This window comes from Salvia hispanica, chromosome 1 (assembly GCF_023119035.1).
Source record: "Salvia hispanica cultivar TCC Black 2014 chromosome 1, UniMelb_Shisp_WGS_1.0, whole genome shotgun sequence".
Classification (NCBI taxonomy): domain Eukaryota; kingdom Viridiplantae; phylum Streptophyta; class Magnoliopsida; order Lamiales; family Lamiaceae; genus Salvia; species Salvia hispanica.
In genome coordinates, this window is record NC_062965.1 from 12,808,514 (window position 1) to 12,829,701 (window position 21,188).

The 21,188-nt window shown below is 33.5% G+C and overlaps 4 protein-coding genes across 10 annotated transcripts; 1 reads left to right on the forward strand and 3 right to left on the reverse strand.

Moving 5' to 3' along the window:
* The first annotated feature begins 471 nt into the window (after window positions 1-471).
* On the forward strand, window positions 472-5,267 carry LOC125201239 (EEF1A lysine methyltransferase 2). The gene is made up of 7 exons (XM_048099272.1): window positions 472-821; window positions 1,094-1,219; window positions 1,915-2,115; window positions 3,183-3,279; window positions 4,232-4,335; window positions 4,607-4,658; window positions 4,842-5,267. The coding sequence occupies exons 1-7, from the start codon at window positions 604-606 to the stop codon at window positions 5,064-5,066; spliced, it is 1,023 nt and encodes a 340-aa protein (XP_047955229.1). The 5' UTR covers window positions 472-603; the 3' UTR covers window positions 5,067-5,267.
* A 1,703-nt stretch (window positions 5,268-6,970) lies between these two features.
* LOC125195168 lies at window positions 6,971-7,585 on the reverse strand. The gene is made up of 2 exons (XM_048093376.1): window positions 7,452-7,585; window positions 6,971-7,379 (listed from the first exon to the last, which is right to left on the reverse strand). The coding sequence occupies exons 1-2, from the start codon at window positions 7,561-7,563 to the stop codon at window positions 7,099-7,101; spliced, it is 393 nt and encodes a 130-aa protein (XP_047949333.1). The 5' UTR covers window positions 7,564-7,585; the 3' UTR covers window positions 6,971-7,098.
* A 5,268-nt stretch (window positions 7,586-12,853) lies between these two features.
* LOC125202856 lies at window positions 12,854-13,524 on the reverse strand. The gene is made up of 2 exons (XM_048101333.1): window positions 13,355-13,524; window positions 12,854-13,265 (listed from the first exon to the last, which is right to left on the reverse strand). The coding sequence occupies exons 1-2, from the start codon at window positions 13,464-13,466 to the stop codon at window positions 12,985-12,987; spliced, it is 393 nt and encodes a 130-aa protein (XP_047957290.1). The 5' UTR covers window positions 13,467-13,524; the 3' UTR covers window positions 12,854-12,984.
* A 2,883-nt stretch (window positions 13,525-16,407) lies between these two features.
* On the reverse strand, window positions 16,408-18,849 carry LOC125214300. Of its 7 annotated transcripts, none has more exons than XM_048115275.1 (8): window positions 18,743-18,849; window positions 17,676-17,914; window positions 17,440-17,511; window positions 17,308-17,375; window positions 17,072-17,222; window positions 16,906-16,986; window positions 16,737-16,826; window positions 16,408-16,573 (listed from the first exon to the last, which is right to left on the reverse strand). In XM_048115275.1, the coding sequence occupies exons 1-8, from the start codon at window positions 18,753-18,755 to the stop codon at window positions 16,532-16,534; spliced, it is 756 nt and encodes a 251-aa protein (XP_047971232.1). In that variant the 5' UTR covers window positions 18,756-18,849; the 3' UTR covers window positions 16,408-16,531. The 7 variants fall into 7 exon arrangements, with proteins under 7 accessions (XP_047971232.1, XP_047971216.1, XP_047971223.1 ...); XM_048115259.1 differs by having other exon boundaries at window positions 17,676-17,923; XM_048115266.1 differs by having other exon boundaries at window positions 16,700-16,826; window positions 17,676-17,923.
* Window positions 18,850-21,188: the final 2,339 nt, after the last annotated feature.

Genomic DNA, 21,188 nt, shown 5'->3' on the forward strand with positions numbered 1-21,188 from the left:
TATTAACTGAACGCCCCATTAAGTTGTCAATTAGGTGGGCCCAACAATCGTATTTCTGCTCTTGTTTCATATCTTGAGAACCCACCTCATGCATAGTGAACAAGCCCTAAGAATGAAAGAGTAAAAACAAATTTTCTTAAGAGATTTAAGTCGTACTTGCTCTTTGTGGATGCAAGAATGGATTTAGATGTGTATATTCGTACTCCTAGTTCTCCTTTGATAGGTTGTGGTCAGCTAGAGAGTGATGATCTATTGGATCCTATACCTCCTCTATCCCGTAAGTCACGTCTCTCCTTGTTGTATGCCTTACCTGTTGAATCTTGCTTGAGATATTGTAGTAGTAGCACGGAGTACGATATTTTAGCCTTGTTACTGAATTATTTAGTGTGCAGATCCAATTTGGTTTAATTAAAAAAATAAAAAATTAGTACGAAGTCTAAATTTGAAATTTCAAGTATACCCCTACCATGGTCACACGCTGAAATCATGCGAGCAGCTTCCCATTACTTCCTCCTCATCTTCTCTTTCCTGAAATCCCCAAACTCCTCTCACTAGGGTTTCTCACTCAATCCCTCTATCACATATCTCCGTGATTCGGTCTACATGGCGGGAATCAGATTGCCGCCGGAGGATTCCGACGTATCGCAAGCTGCTCGGCAGGTTGCCGCCATCGATCTGATCTCCGATGATGACCGTTCCATAGCCGCCGACTCTTGGTCCATAAAGAGCGATTATGGAAGCACTCTCGATGACGAGCAGCGTCAGGCTGACGCCGCTGAAGCGCTCTCCTCCGCTGCTTACCGTGCCGCGTCCGACTACAGGTCATTTCTGCCTTAGTTCCGATTCGTAACACTTTAGCCTTTCAAGTGATCTGTTTGAATTTGCTTGGTATGCTAATAATTGAACTCCACGTTGCCATAGCATGATTTTCTGAAATGGCTAGTCACTTCGTTTGGGGATTCTTCTCCCACTGATAGTGTAGAATGCTAACTAATTATGGGAATTACAAAATAGGTTCTCAATTTCATTCGTCATGGGATGACTTATTTGTGTGGTTTCGAACTCAGAAAATTCTGATGTTTGTGTTGAGCAGTTCTGACAAAGAGGAGCCAGATGCGGAGGCAGTTTCATCAATGCTGGGATTCCAGAGTTACTGGGATGCAGCATATGCAGATGAATTGGCAAATTTCCGAGAACATGGTCATGCTGGAGAAGTTTGGTGAGTCTACATCTGGTTTCTGGACAGTTGGTGTATTCCAATTTCATTCTTAGAAACTATTGTTGTTCTGTCCCAACTCTGTGATGGAGAAAGATTATGTTTGCTCTCAGAGTCTCAGTTATTCTCCCTACTCCCTAACTAGTCTTCGTGTTTAACATCAGATAATTTCATGGATTTCCTTATTGCCGTTGGAGTATTGTTTTTTGGATTTCTGATTAGGATGAGATTACCATGTTCATGTATGGTTACAAGTCTTGGGTGATTTTAGGAGAGTGTTCGATAAGTGCAGGTGGTCTAGACTCTTGAAGAGGATAAATTTTCTCAGTGTACTAACAATGTGACATGTTTCATCTTTAGGTTATTCTTCCTCTGTATTAAGTAACACTATAGGCAGGTTTATATCAGATCTTATAAATAAAATTTGGAGTATCTAAACCACTCATTGTAAATTTTCTACTACTTTGCTTATTATTTTATTCAAAATATGTATCTGAAGTCAGTACAATTGAAATAAGTAAAACCACGATATTTAACTAACTAACAGATCTTTACATACGCTGCGACTACTTTGCATGAAGGAAAATGATCACAATGCATAAGTTCGTTATATCATCTGTTCTTGTTCTGTCTGCTGTGGAAGTGATTATATCAAACCTTATCAGCTATAAGTTCGTCATGTACGTTTTAATTTGTAGGTTTGGACCTGATGTGATGGAAAATATGGCTTCATGGACCAAAAGTGTATGCCTTGAAATTTCTCAGCGTAACTTGCCAAACCATGTAGACAGTACAAACTGTTTGCCTGCTGGGCAGCCTGAAAAAGACTTATCTGGATGGAGCATTCTGGATGTTGGTACTGGTAATGGCTTGCTTCTTCAGGAGCTCAGTAAGCTGGGGTACAGTAAACTCTAAATGTTCTGCTTGTTATTTCATTTCTCTCTTTTTTTTTTCTCCTGTTCCTAAAGATCTTTTGTGCGGTACACACTTTTAGGTGCTGGATACCTGTCTTGCATTTTTATGGCTGTTGCATTATACACCTATCTAGTTATACTCTACATTGAAGGAAATTATTTCCAGAGAGCATTGCTATCTTAGTTAGTTGCAACAATTTATACTGAAGTTGTGTCCTTGTATTGTAGGGCAGGGAGTGGTATCCGTTCCCTGCAATGAGACTTACATAGGCTGATAGGCTTCCCTACAATTATTTTCGTGAAACATATAGCTCCAGCAGCTAAAGATGCTGTTTGTCTTGCCTCATCAGCCATAGGAGGGGCTACAAAAAGAGTCCAGCTTCCAATAATGCAAGTTTTGTGTTAAGAACTTAAGGAAGACTGATAGGAGATAGAGAGATAGAGAACGTCCTGTTAGTGTTTTGTGATGGTTTGGAGATATTGATGCATTGGTAATTAGTTGGGATATCATACAACTGCTGAATAACCGATAAACATAGGCTTATGGGGCTTTTCTACCCTATATCAATTTTCATACTGGCGTATATTGATGGATATTTTACTTCATATGCCTTTTAAGGAAGTAGTTTGATTTATTCCAGGGACATCACTTTTGATTTATTGACACTGGTCCTTGTAGGTTCGTATTACGCCAATCAAGACTTCACTTCAGATCTATTTTTTTAAGCAGCAGTCTCCAGCATATTAGTCTTAATAAATTAAGTTGTATAAAATTAACAAAAAGTATCTGTTACATGCTTACGATATTATATAGTGTGAAATTTCTGCAAGAAAGTGCCAAATGTGTGCTAAGCATTGCCTCTGCTGGAATCAAATTCTTGAAATAAAGTGTGCTTGCAAGTTGCAATTGAGAATTTCATGTGGCTTAATGCGGAGTTTAATGCACAAGTGGGGTCTTGCGTTGCTATATATTTTGTGATGATTAATGTTGATTGTCTCTTGCTGATTTTGATGAAGTTTGATTCCAACTTGTCACTACTTTCACCTCACAGGTTCTCAGATCTCACTGGAACTGATTACAGTGAAGCAGCTGTTGACCTAGCTCGAAACCTTGCACAGCGTGATGGATTCCCTAATATTAAATTCCTGGTAAGACCCCAAATATTTATCATCTCGTTCTTGTTCTCTTGCAGCCTAAACCTGTGATAATTGATACGGACGCTACTGGATACTCATTGTTACTACAATATTGTTTCTTAGTTTAAATTAGTTGAGTATTCTTTGGGAGAGCCAGTTACACTCACTGAATCTGAATGCTGATCTAATACTAAAAAGTTGTTTTTCTTCTATCCTTGTTTTTCTGTAAATGAACTGCTAATTATTGATACTGTTTTGTACCAGTTGAGGCTGTTTTATCTAAGGACATAAATATAATGCAAATTTTTGGAAGAACAACATTCTTTGTAGTCTGCAAATTTTTGGAAGAACAGCATTGTTTGACTACAAGACATTTGAGTTGTACAATGTAGCTATCCTTGCTTGTCTTTAGTTAGTACTCCACTTACTCTTTACGTCTTCAGACATCTTATATAAGAGAATCATTCTCTAACATTTGCTCTAAATTTATGTTTCATGCAATGTTGCATCAGTTTTCGTTATCATTTTCTATGATTTGAAACCTTGATTAATTGACCTATCACTTTATCTATAAATGAAAGTAATTGGTTTTTAAGTACTTGTCTCTAACCATTATACAAATAATCTACTGTATTTTGGCATTATATGTTTGTTACCGATGTATAGTGGTTTGTGACTAGCCTAATTATAAATTGAACATTCTAGGCAAAATTTTAGACCAGATATATCATTGTGAAATACCTAATCCTTTTGGGATCAAATCATCAATAACTTTGCTTAATAAGGCGTGCCAAACATTCTTCAGTTCTTATTACCTAGGGATCAAATATTTCATCAGGGAAGTCTTTTTCCTTCAGTAAAGTGCTCACTTAAGGCTTCTTCACAATGCATATACTTTAATCAACCTTTTGTTTTCCATGTTATATATGAATAGGTTGATCTTTTTCTTCAAACTATTTTTCAGGTTGATGATATTCTTGACACAAAACTAGATCGGAAATTTCAGCTAGTCACAGATAAAGGAACACTGGATGCAATTGGATTGCATCCTGATGGTCCTATCAAAAGGTAAATAGTATTTTCAACAGTGTGGGCTTCTATGTTAATGTCCTATTATACTGCATACTGTTTCATTGTTCCTCTCTACCACTCCCCCAAGTGGTCATGCTTCTTTCTAGTCATGCTGGGGTTTCCTCAAATGCAGGCCCTTTTGTGTGTAGATTAATAAACTAGAGCTTAAATATTGAAAATGGTGCCAACCTATAGAAATATCCTGATCAAGAATTTGAACCACTCAAAAGTTGGACCTTTTGATCATATTTGTAAATAATGATTTCAGGATAATGTATTGGGACTCTGTATCAGGACTTGTGGCTTCTGGTGGGTTGGTGGTGAGTATCTATATTATTGCATATTAGATTCCTTTCATTACGGTTCATCTTGTATCTGTATCTTTATTTACTCACATGATATCTCAACATAGTGTGCACTTATAGACTATATCTGTTACCTCTAGTCGTAGCCTTGTAGGTTTATAATGAAATTCCAATCTCATTTGGTTTGTACTTGTTAAGGTTATTACATCGTGCAATAACACGAAAGATGAACTGATACAAGAGGTTGAGGTTTACAATCAAAGGAGAAATGGTGGGTCACGCGAAGCTGATGATGGTAACCAAGATGCGGCGGGCAGAGATGCCATATTTGAATATGTTGACCACATACGCACGTATCCAACATTCATGTTTGGAGGATCAGTTGGGTCGCGTGTTGCAACAGTAGCATTTCTAAGAAAGTGATGTAACGCGATGTTTAGGATTTATACACTGGGCTTGGTGTTTGATTTGGCGAATTTGCAAAATACTTTGATGTGTTGAAATTGATTTATTTGTTGGAAGCGTCTGAAACTAGGCATAGAAGGCAGATCAAAAGATTGTGGTATATCAATACTACTATATCCAGATCCAACAGCTGCATGTTATCTCGTCTTTTTACTGATAGCTGGCGTTTTTTTGACGTTGGATGCCAATTACCTTAACAGGGCTATTTTGGTCAATTCAGTATCTATTAGTAAAAGTTTAAACTGTTATAGGTGACTTTTTCTTATTTGCATATTCAAAGTATGACATAGATTTGGGGGTATTTCTTCTAGTTCCGGGCTAAAACTTAAGTTCCATAAGTCTTCTGGGTTTTTTTAAAATTTCGATTTTGGGAGAGACGCATGATCCTCACGCGTCACCAAATTAATGAAACGTACTACCGTCATGCGTTTTTTTGAAAGACGCATGACGTCTTTCAAATTTTGCATTATTTTATTAAATGAGGTTGTACATTGAAAGACGCATTGTAGTGCGTTTCATTAATTTGGTGACGCACGACCCTCATGCGTCTCTCCCAAAACCGGAATTTAAAAAATGCCCAGAAGACTTATGGAACTTAAGTTTTAGCCCAGAACTAAAAAAGAAATAACCCCATGGATTTGTTAGGACATACTGAAGTTAACTAAGCATTCATTTAGGTGATTTATCAATAAATTGTATATTGAATCAGATAATTCATCTTATTTGAGTATATTATAGTTGATCCAGTATCTTGAATTTTGACCAGTGCTTCTAATAAAGATTTATTTTTGGGTTATGATGCATAGTTCGTCTTCTCTTAAACTTCTCAATCTGTCAAATTATAGTACGTAGTCAGATTATGACAATTTAGACTCGGCAGCAGGAGAGTGGTTTTCGTGTCTCGTGTCGATCATTATCATAGTATAAGTTATGTTTTGACAATATTTTTTTTAATTATTGTCCCGTTAATTGTATTGCCACAACATAACATGATTATAAACCGGAGTGGCAAGTCACCACAAATTAAAATTACTTTGTTGTGTTTAAAATATATTCAGTCCGATCCCTTTTCTTTATCTACCTAGTAAGGTAAAAAGTAGTGTTGTGGGTAAGTCATCTTTATTTTAAGCCTGGGATTTAAGAAATAATATTTATTGAGTTAACCTAAAAAGAAAATCAATAACTTATAGCGCGATGGAGGGAGCACATATGCTGATTTAGATCATTGATATAGATTTTTTTATAGGAATTTACATAAAATTTTCATCCATTTTAAAACTCTATACTTATGACTAAAGAGGATATTGATTTGGAAATTAAACTTCATGAGACATGAATGTTATGCACAAGTAAACCTCATTAAACATCATGAATGTTATACACAAGTTATTGATAGGTTGTCATCGAATTCTCACTAAACCCTCTGCAATATACGTAATTACATAGTATATATATTATAGATACAGCTATAACGACATAAGTAGCGTGCTGTGTGCAATAATGATGATAAAAAAATAAAGAAAAATATCATAGTACTACTCGTATTGATTTGTTGCAACGACAATTATTCCTAGGTAGGTGGCCTGGGTGAGTCCGGCTGCACTGGATTTATTTATTCATTTACTAATCTAATCTAAATACTTTATTACATTGATTGTTAAAAATTTCAATTTGATGTTATTAAATCTTAAATTATAATTACATTACAATTAAGTTTTTATTATATTATTTGCAGCCGTCTGCTCGGCAAGTATTGTGATTATTCCTAGTTATTGACCTCTAGCCCCTTCATCAAAATTTCTAAAAACTCTCTCTATATAATCATAAAAATGCATTAACCAGTAGCGAAAACAATATACTCGTACAAATAAAAATAAAATAAATAGAATCTCAAATAATTGATCACATAGAGGTTCTCTAATTTCAAGATCAAGAAAAGGAAAACTAAAAAAAAATAAAAAATGATTGGTTTATTCTACAAGAAGATAAATCATTGGTTAAAATGAAGTAAAATGGAAAAGAGGCAGAGGCATAAGGTGCAACCAGATATTGTGATGCCAAAAGTAGCACCAACCACTCCCAAAAGCTCAACAAATTCTTGATAAAAATGAGTATAATTAATATCTGTTTTAGTTTTGAAGCTATCATAAGCTGCATAGTTCCATCCTTGCTCAGCCACACAGCATCTCTCTAGCCTCTCCTTGCTCCTCACTTCCTCTATCCTCACCTTCAGTAGGTGTAAATTTGCATCCACAATATTTCCAAATCTCCCTGATATGATTAATGATATATGTACAATTAAGATACGCAAAATTGTAAATTTTGTGGAAGACTAAGGTTTACCTTCATGATCTTTGTGGATTTGAGCTTTGATTCGAAGGGGCTGAAAAAATCTGGCTTTGTTACATTTAAGAAGAGGAGTGTTGCATAGTTTAGGAGAAATTAAGGAAGGCATTTTCTCTGTCTACAGTTGGATTAGGAAATAGTCATGTATATTTTGAGGGTTTGACTTGGTTTTTATACAAGAAAAATGACACCTAATGCTTACCTTTCTTCTCTATTTATTTTACATTTGGTGGTGGCATAATTTAAGTTGATAGACCCAGTTTCGAATTTTGGATGTATAATTAAATCCTATAACCTATCTTAAATTTCGGGTAAAGCAACATTGTGTTGTTTGCTTTAATGACAAAAAATGAAACATATATAATGCAATAATACAGTTTTGATAGAGGTATAATAAATTACAATGAGGTGGACGGCTGCACGAGCAAAACCAATGTGGTAAATGCATGCATTTTCAGTATTATAGTTGACTTGAAAATGATATCTATTTGGAACTTTGTTGATGGATTTTTATTGGAAAATAATGGAATTAATTATTACTCCTATAATTTGTGGTCTAAATCTAATGTAGTGATAAGTACTGCATAGTATGAAAGTTTAAAATATTAGTTTGTAACATAAAATATTAATGTTATATATAAGGAAATGTAACGTGGACTTAATATGGAAGGCAAAAATAACAAAGTAATAACATAAAAAGTAAGCATAATTTTTCCGGTGCCGCATGAAATTCGCTTAAATGGAAGCATGATTAACGCCATGAAGTCGATTGAATCATGTTGATTAAATGCGTATTTAGTGAATATAAGTTAGAGCATAATAATCGATCGAATGTGATCTTATCCACGTGGTAAAGTCAGTTTTAAATTCGAGTATTAACCAAAGTGTGTGAATTGTGTAGTTTCAATTTTTTGAATTTAGTAAAATTTACATGATGTTTCAGTTCACATGTCATGATTTTATATGCGTCGTGTATCTAAAAAAATGAAAAAAGTGAGTATTATTATTGTTACTATTTCTGCTACTACTAATAATAGTAGTAATAATGAATTATTATTATTATTATTATTATTATTATTATTATTATTATTATTATTATTATTTATTTATTTATGTGAACCGTCTTAATATGAACAGTCAAGAATATCAATGCACCTGACAAATCAAAAGTCGCGGCTTCTTCAGAAACAACACGATCTCATATTTGTGGACGTGGGTCCATTGTATATTATATTTCCTGATTTATTCGGTTGAGATCCCATAAATGATAATGTTTATTTTTGCGAAAAGATGACTATTGAATAGATATATATTGAAAATTAATTTAAGATTAAGGTTAAGTGTGATCCTAAATATATGTCGTTCTTGTGATTTTAGTTCTGAACATTACGTTTATTGTATATCGCACATTTAAACTTGGGCCGGACTCAGTCCAAAATGAATGGAGCCGTAAAAAATACACATTCAACTGCTTTTAAGCTAATTTTGACTCAATTAAGTATTTTGATTAATTTCTTTTATTATTTCAAAAATAATTAAAAATTATTTGGAGCATTTTGCATAGCCCAGCTGCGGGTCGTCGTAGAAGTTTCAGTCCAACAAGGCGTATTAATGTTGTAAATGTTGATTAATTTACAATCGGATTCCTCGTCAATGGGAGGAATCACCTGCAGGGAGCATATTTTTTTAATTATTTTCAAAATATTTTAAAAATTCTAATTAAAAAGCTTAATTTGTTCAAATTCTAATTAAACAACCTGACCGTTAATTTTAGACGGCGCCGTCCAAAATGGACTGATTCTGGCCCGAGTTTAAATGTTTAGAGTGCAATAATTCAAAACTTAATGTTCAAGACCAAAATCGTAAAAATATCATTTGTTTATGGCCACATTTGATCCTGCCTCTTAATTTAATATAGAGAAATGACGCATTTATATTCATAAGCAAGATATTAAAATCATTTAGAGAATTTCATTATCTTAATTGGATTGTAAGTAGTTAGGACATACTCTAGTTAATTAAGCATTTATTTTAAGAAGTAACCATTTTCCACCTCAAATAAAAAGTAACCATTTTTACTGTAAAGCGGCTTCCTACGATAGACATGCACAAACCGAATCAAACTGACGATTAATCGTTGGTTTGAAATCCAGAACCAGAACTGGCATGGTGGTTCGAACCGCCGGACAGTACGTATCAGATTCAAGAATTTGAGAAACCGAAACTGACGGTTCAACGGTTCAAGTAAGTTTTTCGACTAGGTCCTAGGCCTTTCAGGTGTAGTGTTGCAGAAAAGTGGACTGAAACCGCCGGTTTTCAGTAAAAAATCGGTTGTTTTGGTTCAAAACCGTGGACTGAACCGTCAGTTCCAACGGTAAACCCGCTGAAATTTCAAATTTAATTTTTTTTTTAAATCTGATTTTCCCAATTTTTCTCCTATAAATACAACCTTCTCTAACATTTCAACTCACCTCATTCTTATGTTGACAAAGATTTCTCTTCTTAATTTCTATTTTCTACTTCCATTCTCATAATTCAATTTCAATATGTTTTTTTTTGTGATGAGGACATGCACTCCCCTCCTCCACCAGTACCACAAAACAGTAAAAAGTCTAAATTATCATCAACAATGTCTATATTTGTTAAATATTACAAGAAGGCCTCAATAGTGCTAGTAGTGTTGATCCGCTATTTCAAGAGATGACATTGCAGTTTAATGTATGTTGTAACTATTGCAACAAAATCTACAAATTTAATGATGGTGGGGGATATTGTACTCTCATCCCTCATATGAAGACAATTCATCCGATCGAATATGGTCATACTTCTACCGCCAACTAGGTAAGTCAGGTAAAAGAACTACGTGAATTTTGATTTCTCAATGCAATTGAGCATTAAGGATACATAGGCACCTCAAGTCATTTTTTCTTTATGTTTTTTTTTCATTTGTTTCAACTTTAAAAATATGCAAATACAAATAAATAATTGTATTTGTATATACTCTAGTTGAAGAAGGAGACTTCTCTATATGATTAAATTCGAGGAACTTTCTAACATAATTTTTTATTGTTAGACCAAACTCAACATATAAGGTTGAATTGGTAAATGTGTCCTCAATTTAGTTATTTAGAAACATCTCCTTCGCCGACTAAGAGTATATACTTATAAATTTATTGTTAAAGATTTCAAGTCTATTTTGTAATTTGTCAATAGCTTCGTTGTATTCTGGTTGAAATTTACAAGTCTATTGTTTAAGACTTCAAGTCTTTTGTAAATTGTAGTCGTTTATAAGTTGTAACTTGTAACTTGTGGTCTCGTTGAAATTTATATCAATAAAATTGTAATTTTCATCCTTATAATTTGAATTTTATTAAGCAATTTTATAGATAAATAGAGACTAAAAAGATTTTTTTTAAAAAAAACCGAACCAGCGGTTTTGGGCCGTAAACCAGAACCACCAAATACCTATTCGGGCTGGTTCAGGTTCACTGATTTGATGAACCGTGAATCGCAAGTTTCAAACCGAAATAGACAGTTTTTTAACCGTGTGCACCTTTATAGACTGTATCTTTTTGTCACATAAAAATAGCGGACTAAAATGACGAAAATAGTACTCCCTCCGTCCCCTATTACTTGACACAGTTTGCCATTTTGGTCCGTCTCCCATTACTTGACACACTTCACTTTTTCCATTTTTGGTAGTGGACCTCATATTCCACTAACTGATTCCTACTCACATTTATTATAAAATTAATACTTTAAAAGTAGGACCCACATCCCACCAACTTTTTCAACACACTTTTTATTACATTTCTTAAAACTCGTGCCGGGTCAAACCGTGTCAAGTAATGGGGGACGGAGGGAGTAGTACTTAGTATAGTGCTAGGAGGAGGGTATATATAAAATACTACAGATTAACGCGATGAAATTGATACTACGAGAACTAGAAAACTCAATCATCGGAAATTATATAATAAATTGCATACTGAATGAGATAATATTTCCTATTTAATCGACCATACATATATATACAATACTTGATCCAGTCTCTTTGAATCTTGACCGCCTGCTTCTAATTAAGATTGATATGCATAGTTCTTTCCAATTAAACAAAATACGACAAAGTTCCCTTTTGGTCAAATTAAATTACGTCGTCAAATTATGACAATTTAGGCTCGGCTGCAGAAGTGGTTTGTTTTATAATGATATGATAATAAATTTTATATTCTTAAATTAATATTCAAATTTATCACCTATGTACCTTGTCGTATCAACATAATCATACTACTCCCCACGTCCCAGATAATTCGTCCCAATATTCTATTTCGGTCCGTCCTAAATAATTTGTTCCACTTCACTTTTACCATTTTTGGTAGTGGACCCCATATTCCACTAACTCATTCCTACTCACATTTTATTATAAAACTAATACTTTAAAAGTAGGATCCACATCTCACCAACTTTTTCAACTCACTCTCCATTAGATTTCTTAAAACTCGTGTCGGGTCAAAGTGTCCCAAATTATCTGGGACGGAAGGAGTATTATATATCAGGTCTTTTTTGACAAACAGTACAACATATACACACGAGTACCATGTCACCTCAAAATCTATCCTTTCCAATCCATTTATTTTTATCTCCCTTTAACTTATAAGATGAAAAGTAGTGTTGTGGGCAAGGCATCCTTGTTTAAAATGGAGTACTACTAGTAATAAGAACAAGAAAAGTCAGGGTTGTGTAACCGCACGTACATAACTAAGAGCAGGGGCGGACGTAAAAAACAATTTGATAAGGTCTTTTTTCTAAAATTTATTTCAGATTTTACATATTTAAGATGATTTAATTTAGAGCATTGCAATGTAATATAGACTTTTATATAAAAGAATTTAAATTCAAAGACTAGAGAAAGTTGAGAAATTGCTAAAACCTACTCCATTTCTATCCACATATAAGTTATAACTAAAGAGGCTACTGCTTGGAATTAAAGATTCATGAATGTTAGAATTAGACAAGTACGTTAAGTTAATGCTTATTCATTGGTTGTCATCGAATTCTCACTAAACCCTCCTATGCTAATACTTAATTACGTGGACTAAGAGCTTAATAAGCTTTTATAATTTTATTAGTAACAATTTCGGCCGTCTACGATTCCTAGTTATGCATCGGGTTATTGACCTCTAGCTCCTTCATCAAACATTCTAACAAAAACACTACATAATGATTTATACTATAACTGCTACCAAATGATTAATAAAAAGGGAAATCAGGAAACCCATTAACCAGTGTGAAGCTGTTACAGACCAGATAGGAAAATTCATCCCGAAATACTAGCCTTTAATTAGGAGAGGAAGAGTACATTTGATCTTCAATCTCACAGCCGGTGGGGGACATTAAATCCGTAACAGAAACCCAAAGACAATACAAATAAATAAAATCTTGAATAATAGATGTAGAGGTTCTTCAGTTTTCAAAAGATCAAAAGGGAAAACTAGCTATACATATTCATTGGTTTATTCTACAAGAAGACAAGTCATTGGTTGAAATGAAGCAAAATGGAGAAGAGGCAGATGCATAAGGTGCAACCAGATATTGTGATGCCAAAAGTGGCACCAACCACTCCCAAAAGCTCAACAAATTCTTGATAAAAATGAGTATAATTAGTATCTGTTTTAGTTTTGAAGCTATCATAAGCTGCATAGTTCCATCCTTGCTCAGCCACACAGCATCTCTCTAGCCTCTCCTTGCTCCTCACTTCCTCCACTCTCACCTTCAGTAGGTGTAAATTCGCATCCACAATATTCCCAGATCTCCCTAATAGTAATAAATAAATGTACTATAACTAAATATGCAAATATTTCAAGAAATTGTAAATTTTGTGGAAGAATACAAATGATACATACCTTCATGATCTCTGTGGATTTGGGCTCTGATTTGAAGGGGCTGAAAAAATCTGGTTTTGTTACATTTAAGAAGAGGAGTGTTGCATAGTTTAGGAGAAATCAAGGAAGACATCTTCTCTCTCAACAGTTAGAATCATGTGTGTAGAGTGAAAGCTTAGGAAATAGTCAGGTATATTTTGAGGGTTTGACTTAATTATTCTTTAATTACCCCATCTTCACTATTTATTTTACATTTGGTCTTGGTATAATTGTTTTTACTTTTGAAAGAGGACAACTTTCTTGGTTCAATCAATTTGAATGTCGTCACAAAACTTATCTATATATAGAGACGTATATACAATTAAAGTTGATGGCCTCAATTTTGAATTTTGGAGGTATAACCGTATAATTAAATTCTCCATATCTTATCACAATTTTCGGTTAAAGCTACATTGTTATGTTTGCTTTAACGACAAAAATGAAAATGATACTACTATCTATTTGGAACTTTATTGGCTTAAAATTGGAAGGCAACATTCACGCCAAAGCAATTTAATTAAGTTATCCACGTGGTATAGTGTGTGAATAGTTGTTCATGTTTTTGGATTTAGTCAAATTTATTTGGTACAAGTATTAGTCAATTCATGTGTTATGACTTATGTGTATCTTGTAGTATCTAAAAAAACAAAAAAAGTGAATATAACTGTTATTATAATGTGAACCGTCTTAATACGGACCCCTTAGAATATATATGCACTCGACAAATCACAGCTTTTTCAAAATAATAATTATTTTAATTTTGACAAAAAGCCATTATATTTTCTTTAAAATATTTGTCGATAAAAGACAAGGTTGTTACTTGATTTCTATTCGGCAACTTTATCGTTTTAAAAATAAACATTATCATATTGTAGCTATATACATGAATTCTCCAAATTTGCGTTTATCTAATTAAACTATTAAGATATATAATTACAAGAATCCATTATTCATCTCGACTTTTTACAACACTTGTCTAATAAATTAGAATTTAAGCTTTGATTAAAATTGACCATTCTAATATTTAATTCGACAAGCCAAAATAATAAGCCACGAAAACCCGACCAGCCAATAGCCATACATAATTGGTCAAATATGGCAGAGATCATAACTTATATTCTAATCTTGTCAATCTTATACAACACAAAACAAATAAATTTGTGGGGAAAAATCCATTTGAATAAGAAGTGTTGTCGGACTTGATGGATTAATTCCGCCGTTGCATTATGCAATAAATTTTAACCATTATAAATGTTTTAAAAGTGTGTGTAGAAAGAGTCCAAACATATGTTAAAAGGGATGGGAAAACCTATGTTGTTAAGTGTCATGAAAGAGTCCATTGCTAGCTATTATATTTCCAATTGATGACTAGAGGATAGGACATAGCAAAATAAGAAATAATGTTTGACCTAATTCTTAATTTAGTCATTTAGAGTTAGACATAGCATAGATGTAATCGACTACGTAGGATTATTTTTAGAAAATTAATAAACAGAAAAATATATTGTCGAGTATCGACAGAAATAGAATTAGAAGGATTTGATTTATGCGAAGAAACAATTTTCTACAAATAATTTCATTTAAGCTATATAGTCTTTCTAATTTTTGTTTATACATAATTTGAAGGCTTTCTGTAACTACATCTGGAAATTTTGACTTAGTTCTATGTAGATAGTCTATACTCTATACATGATTTTTTTATAAGATTGAATTTTGAGTTCGAGTAAGAGGTCACCAGCTCCATCAAGTATACTTTTAAATGAATCAAGCATGCTTCTAGCTATGTCTTTTCCAAATGTTTTTTCACAAATAGTGCATCTCTTATATTGAAATAACTAATAAAATTATAAGTTTCTAATTTTATTACTATCATCTCAATCCGTCTAGCGCAATCTAGCAGTAGTTACACAAAATAACACAATCAGAGACAAGAGTAAGGACATAAGAGCGTTCTTTCCAAGATAAGGAACTTGAAGATGAATGCTTTAAGTGCTTTAAGAGTTTTCATGTTTCATAGTAGCTGCACACTTCCTAATGTCGTTCAACTCATCGTGTATGTGTTCACGGCGAGAAGGGAACAATCGGAAACCATTATATTCATTTGTTTATCAAAACATTCAACAATGTGTTCTTCTTAATATCCTAGATCAACCATGTAGAAAATGTTACGTTCAAATATTCTTTTCCATATGTCAGGCCAAGCTTCCCATCCACGACAGTAGACACATTGTTGGATGTTTGGGTAGACATATGGTGATATGAATAGGTTCCACAACAATAATACCAGAGAATGTTGGATGGATAGTTTGTACAACTCCATCCGTCCCTTAAAAATAGATCATATTTATCATTTTGAGATGTCTGTTAAAAATAGACCAATTCTATTTTAGAAAATCTTTTTCTCACTAGCAATACTCTAATCATTTTTTCTTTCTATCTCACTTACGTTACCAATTATGTATTAACATTGTCTATTTTTTAGGAACATGAGGAGTATAAAATAATATTATGCTTAACGATTTTCAATTCTTCCTTGCAAAACATACATTGATTATCATAAACTCCAGTGATCAATTCTCCACAACATGTCTTTTGTATTTAATTTTCCTTAGAGGATAAACCACAATGGGGTCTTCCTTATTCTAGCTATGAGCAACCTCAAGCAAAAATTAAAAACAAAGGTAGCATTCGGTTGTCATGACTAGTATCATGAGACTATCCATCTAGGATTAAGTTGTGGAATTATTTTAATTGAAGAAGGGAGGCTATGACTAATTATCATGAAACTATCCATTTAGGATTAAGTTGTGGGGTCAATCTTATGAACCAAACATAATACATATTTAATTATGAGATTTAGTCTTGCCAACCGAACACCCCCTTGGAGATTGAGTTATCAAATAACCACACCTACGATTCACACATAGAAAGAGTTATTCTACCAATTCCTCTTTTCCAGCCCTCATCTGAAGCTCCATTGCATCATATACTCATTTTTATTGAATTGAACACATTTGATGAAGTTTTGCACAAAATTGGTGTGGGACTGGAATTTTATTATTTTATTTATAAAAATAGAGGATTAATTAGGGTTGAATTTCTATTTACAAGTCCAACATGAAAAGAGAGCAAACTACTCTACGATGAAAGCCTCCACCATCACGGTATTTGGAGGAATTGAGCTTGTGCTTGTTGTGAAGGCTGTTGTCATAAATAATGCTCTTCATTAGATGTAGAAATACAAAAAAATGGAATATCAAATTAATTACCAAATAATTTCCTAAAATTAATATTGTTAGTACAATATGATAAGCAATACAATTTTACCTTAATGTAGCAATGAGGCTAGAATCTGGGAATATACCTGTCGATTTCGTCTGCGTTGTATGGTTGATAATGATTTTACCATAATGTAGATAGGCAAGAAAACTCCGATTGTACGCAACATCAACAACTGCAAGAGAACAACCATGATGTCTACAACTGCTCATACTTATTCTAAGATAAAAACATTAAGCTGAGAAGCTTCTTACCATCGCCACAGAAATCGAATATTCACCCGGACCATAGACGATGAATGGTAAGGTATGCCGTAGCACCACAAGCACAACAAACTGAAATCACACATATTAACAGTTATAGCATAGAGGCGAACGATAAAAAATGAAGACTCTAAAAAGCAATATGAGAGGGAAATACAATGATGGCAATTATACGGCAGTAAAGCACGCTTCTTGGAGTGGGGACTGGGAATTCATCCCCGTCTGAATCCAAAAAGTTGTCACTGGCGGAGTCCGTTGATACAAATTGAAGATTTTGTAGGTCTCTTCTCGATATCTCCCAATTTCCCCTGGGATAGTCGATCAATAAGAAAATAAGTCTACAACATAACATCAACAGCAAAGCAGTATCGAAAATAAAGAATGAAGTGATACCTAAAGTTCATCGGGATCCCACCATAAGTAAAGAGAGGGGGTGGTGCCGTATAACCTGGCTTGAAAACCTGATTCCTTGTGTTAAACTTACATACAATGATGGACATCAATTTGTTTGATAAAGAAGCAAACCTGTTGGCAAATCTCACAGGTAGTATCCCCTTTCTCGTTGCACCATCGCTGCACACACTTACGGTGAGCATACTGCAACGGATGGAAAATTGAATATTAGCTTCAAGTAATACTAATATGTTCATTCTGGCAGCTCCCTAAAACATACATGATGTTGTCCTGCATTTCTAATTTTTAGGCCCAACCCGGCTGCAAATTCAATACTGCTATCATATACTAAAAGACACGAGGCGAACCTTCAAGCTCCCGCGACAGAAGCAGGGCGCCTCCATGTTTGACTCCTCGTCTTCATCGTGACAAATCCTGCACTCCCCCAACATACTTGTTCTGGCATCCATCTTATGGAAAGAAAAGCTAGTTTTCACGGATACAGGAGCGGCCGGTGAGGCTTGCTGCAGCTGGATTCTACTGTCAAGGCTAGATTCAGGGATAAGCTGATCCACAAGCATCACAAAATGATCCCCCATTCTTGAAACTACACAAGCTCCATACGATCATAAATCGTTTAGAATCAGTCAATACATGCCACATTGAAGAAAAATGGCCAAACAGAAAGATCAATCCAATCACTAAAAGAGGGAAATTGATGCAAACTAAAGGAACAATAAATGGATTAATTGGACCTAGGTAACATGGAACTGCAAAAAGAAACAATAATTGGGGAATCAATCTCCTGGTACAAAGAAGAACACCACAAATAATTTTCAAATGAGGCTGAAAATGGGCAAGCAAGGCAATACCTCAAGGCCCACAAATCACAATGGAAAAAGAAGCTATAGACATAAACTGGGAAAGGCAGAGCTGGAAACCATACCAACAAGAATATACAGGTGGAGCAAGAAAATACAAATGCAAAATAACCAATTAAGGAAATACAACTCCACTATTAGCATCAAAGTAATCATATGTAACCCAAGATAGATGTTTTAGCTTAGAATGCTTCAAATATTAACAAATGCATAAAACTCAAACCATGCCCGGAAAATTCTATGCCTGGCCCTCTTCAAGAAACCACAGGAAATAAGCAATGGAATTGTCAAAACATATATACAACAAAAAGAGAGCATAAAAAAGCAACCTTTTCTACAATTCAATGAAAAGATTCCACTTTTAAAAGGTGCAATTTATTAGGAGATCAGAATGAGGGGATTAGTAGAAAAGAAGACAAGAAAGGTGATGAGGTTGCCTAGGGGAGGGGTCAAGAAAAACCTTGAGGAAAAATTTAATTTGTCATTCCTTTCTTCAGTTGTGGGAATGGAGGTGGTGGGTTGAAAAATGAAAATCCATGGCAGCAAGATTCAACCTTTGTTGCACATTTTAAGCTTTTCTCTTCTCCCACTTTCTCCACATCGAAAGTGGAGCGAAGAGAGAGAGAGAGAGAGAGGGTAGCGGCGACGCACGATTGCTTTTTCGCGGTCTATTTTTCAGGTTTTGCCGTCAACAATTTATGCCAATAAATAAAAAGAAATAAAGGAGGATATTATATTCTTATAAATCTAATTCAAATCGATAAACTAAAAATAAATAGAGTATTAGTAGTAATAAATTCTTAATGTAGATTTAAGCTTTTTTTTTTGGGAAAACTGTAAACTGGATTTCGAGAGAACCTTGTTATCTAGAAAACAGAGAAAAATAATAAATAAAGGGATAAATATTAATTCAGATGGACTAAAATACTTTTTAGGTAAAAAAGGTGAAAATCTGATATAATATAATTGAAAAAACAAAAGTGTGATATTACGTGTTTGTATATATCTGGTGATTTTGTTTAAAGAGTGTTATACTATGACCATTGTAAATAAATTACATTTACCAAAAATTTAATAGAAACATCCTACGTCATACATTTCATTATACTTTTACAATTCATTATTTTTTATATTTCTTAAAACTCGTATCTATAATAAAAGTGTATCTTATTAGGACAGTATTATTTTTCACGTAAGTGCTGAAAATCAGTTAATTATTTTGAGAGGAGATAGAGGGTATACTATTTAAAATTATAATTAATGACGTCAACCTATCTAAAGACTAAAATAACTTTTTCTTTGCTTAATTTAGTTGTGTTCAACCACGCGCGTGACTAAATTTTAATTAATCAATCATAAAATTTCTTATGAATCCATTAAGTTCAGTAAATTACAGGCTGTTCACAACCTCAAACCAATACCTATTGATCTTACCACCATATTTTCAAAATTAAAATAAATCTAAACTTTTGAAAATTAAAACTAAAACAAAAACTTACATAATTAAATCAAAAACTATATTATCAGAGTGTACCCAAATTACTTTTATATGATCAAGTTGAGTTGATCGTGAACTCGTTTATTTTTTTATGAACTCATTCTTTTCAAAGCAAAGCGTGTCGATTTTGAAACTCGGAGCTGAAGCAGAGCACCTTGAAAGCATTCACTATGGTTGGCCGATGGGGAGGCCTTCCCAATCGGCCAACCATTGTGACGGAGGGGCCGATGATCGGCCTCCTCACCTCCCCCCCATATGGCCACCGATGGGAAGGGCCTTTGATCGGCCCTCGCGGAGAAAGGGCCGATCATCGGCCCTATCATATACTCTCTCTGTTCCACTACAAGTGAGGCGTTTCTTTTTGGCTATTGTTTTGCGTTAATGATAATAAATAGTTAAAATGGATAGAAAATAAAGTAAGAGAGAGAATAATATAGAAGAGAGTCGTATATGCATTATTATCTTACTTACTTTACTTTCTCTCTACTCTAACTATTTATTATCATTTTTGCAAAACAACGTCCGATTTGGAGCGCCTCACTTGTAGGATGTAGCAGGATGGAGGGAGTATATATATATATTTTTTCAAAACTAATTTTTATTTCTCTATATATACATCCACTTCCCATCATTTTCATTCATCCCTCCAAAATAGAAGTGTTTTTATTTGTTTTTTATTTGTTATTTTCTATTTTTTTTTTAAATGTAGGTTTTTTTAATTTGTTGTATTCTTTTTTCAAATATTTTAATACAACGAAGATTTGCGTATTACTAATATTTTTGCATTTAAATTTATTTAATTTGATGAAATATTAAATATATAAATGCTAAAAAAATAAAATAAAATAGTGATGATGTGAAAATGAAATAAAAATGGATAGGCCCTCTGGGTGTGCCCTTCAGGAGATAAGCCATTTGATAAAATAATGATGTGGAAATAATAATAAAAAGAAGGGTCCTTTGGGAGGGCTCTTCGGTGAAATTAATTGTGTCATTTTTTTCATACTTAGTTATCATTATTTTTTATATATAAACGTATAGGGATTTATTAGAATTTTTCTAAAATTACACTTGATATATTATGTGAAAAATAATTGAAATTAAGGAAGTTTTGTGAAATTTATAATTTTCAATTACTTTTCGGAGAAAGACAATTTGATTTTTATAGTGATGTTGTGATATGGGATGTGATTAATATAAAATGAATTGCCAGCATTGTTTTTATTTAGATTGTCCACGTGTCATTATTTAGATCATCATATTGTTATTTCATAATATGGTTATTAGTTTTTCATTCTTACACCCTTACGTCATATATAAATAAATCATTTAGGATTCACACAAATTTTAATATATAATTAATAAAGTTAGAGAAAATTTATAATATAGTGGATGGGGAGCCCAAAAATAATCAAATAAAAAAGAATGAGATAAAAATAACTATAAATGGATATCAACTATTTTTGTGAGACGGAGGTAAAATAAAATATGGCCTATTTTTA

Coding starts and splice junctions, on each gene's coding strand:
- LOC125195168 (XM_048093376.1), bottom strand. CDS start 7,563: ATGCCTTCCTTAATTTCTCCTAAACTATGCAACACTCCTCTTCTTAAA. Junction 7,380..7,451: donor AATCCACAAAGATCATGAAG/GTAAACCTTAGT, acceptor TAATCATATCAG/GGAGATTTGGAAATATTGTG.
- LOC125202856 (XM_048101333.1), bottom strand. CDS start 13,466: ATGTCTTCCTTGATTTCTCCTAAACTATGCAACACTCCTCTTCTTAAA. Junction 13,266..13,354: donor AATCCACAGAGATCATGAAG/GTATGTATCATT, acceptor TATTACTATTAG/GGAGATCTGGGAATATTGTG.
- LOC125201239 (XM_048099272.1), top strand. CDS start 604: ATGGCGGGAATCAGATTGCCGCCGGAGGATTCCGACGTATCGCAAGCT. Junction 1,220..1,914: donor GGTCATGCTGGAGAAGTTTG/GTGAGTCTACAT, acceptor TTTAATTTGTAG/GTTTGGACCTGATGTGATGG. Junction 2,116..3,182: donor CAGGAGCTCAGTAAGCTGGG/GTACAGTAAACT, acceptor TTCACCTCACAG/GTTCTCAGATCTCACTGGAA.
- LOC125214300 (XM_048115259.1), bottom strand. Junction 17,512..17,675: donor TCTGTCGCGGGAGCTTGAAG/GTTCGCCTCGTG, acceptor CATCCGTTGCAG/TATGCTCACCGTAAGTGTGT. Junction 16,827..16,905: donor ATTCGATTTCTGTGGCGATG/GTAAGAAGCTTC, acceptor GTTCTCTTGCAG/TTGTTGATGTTGCGTACAAT.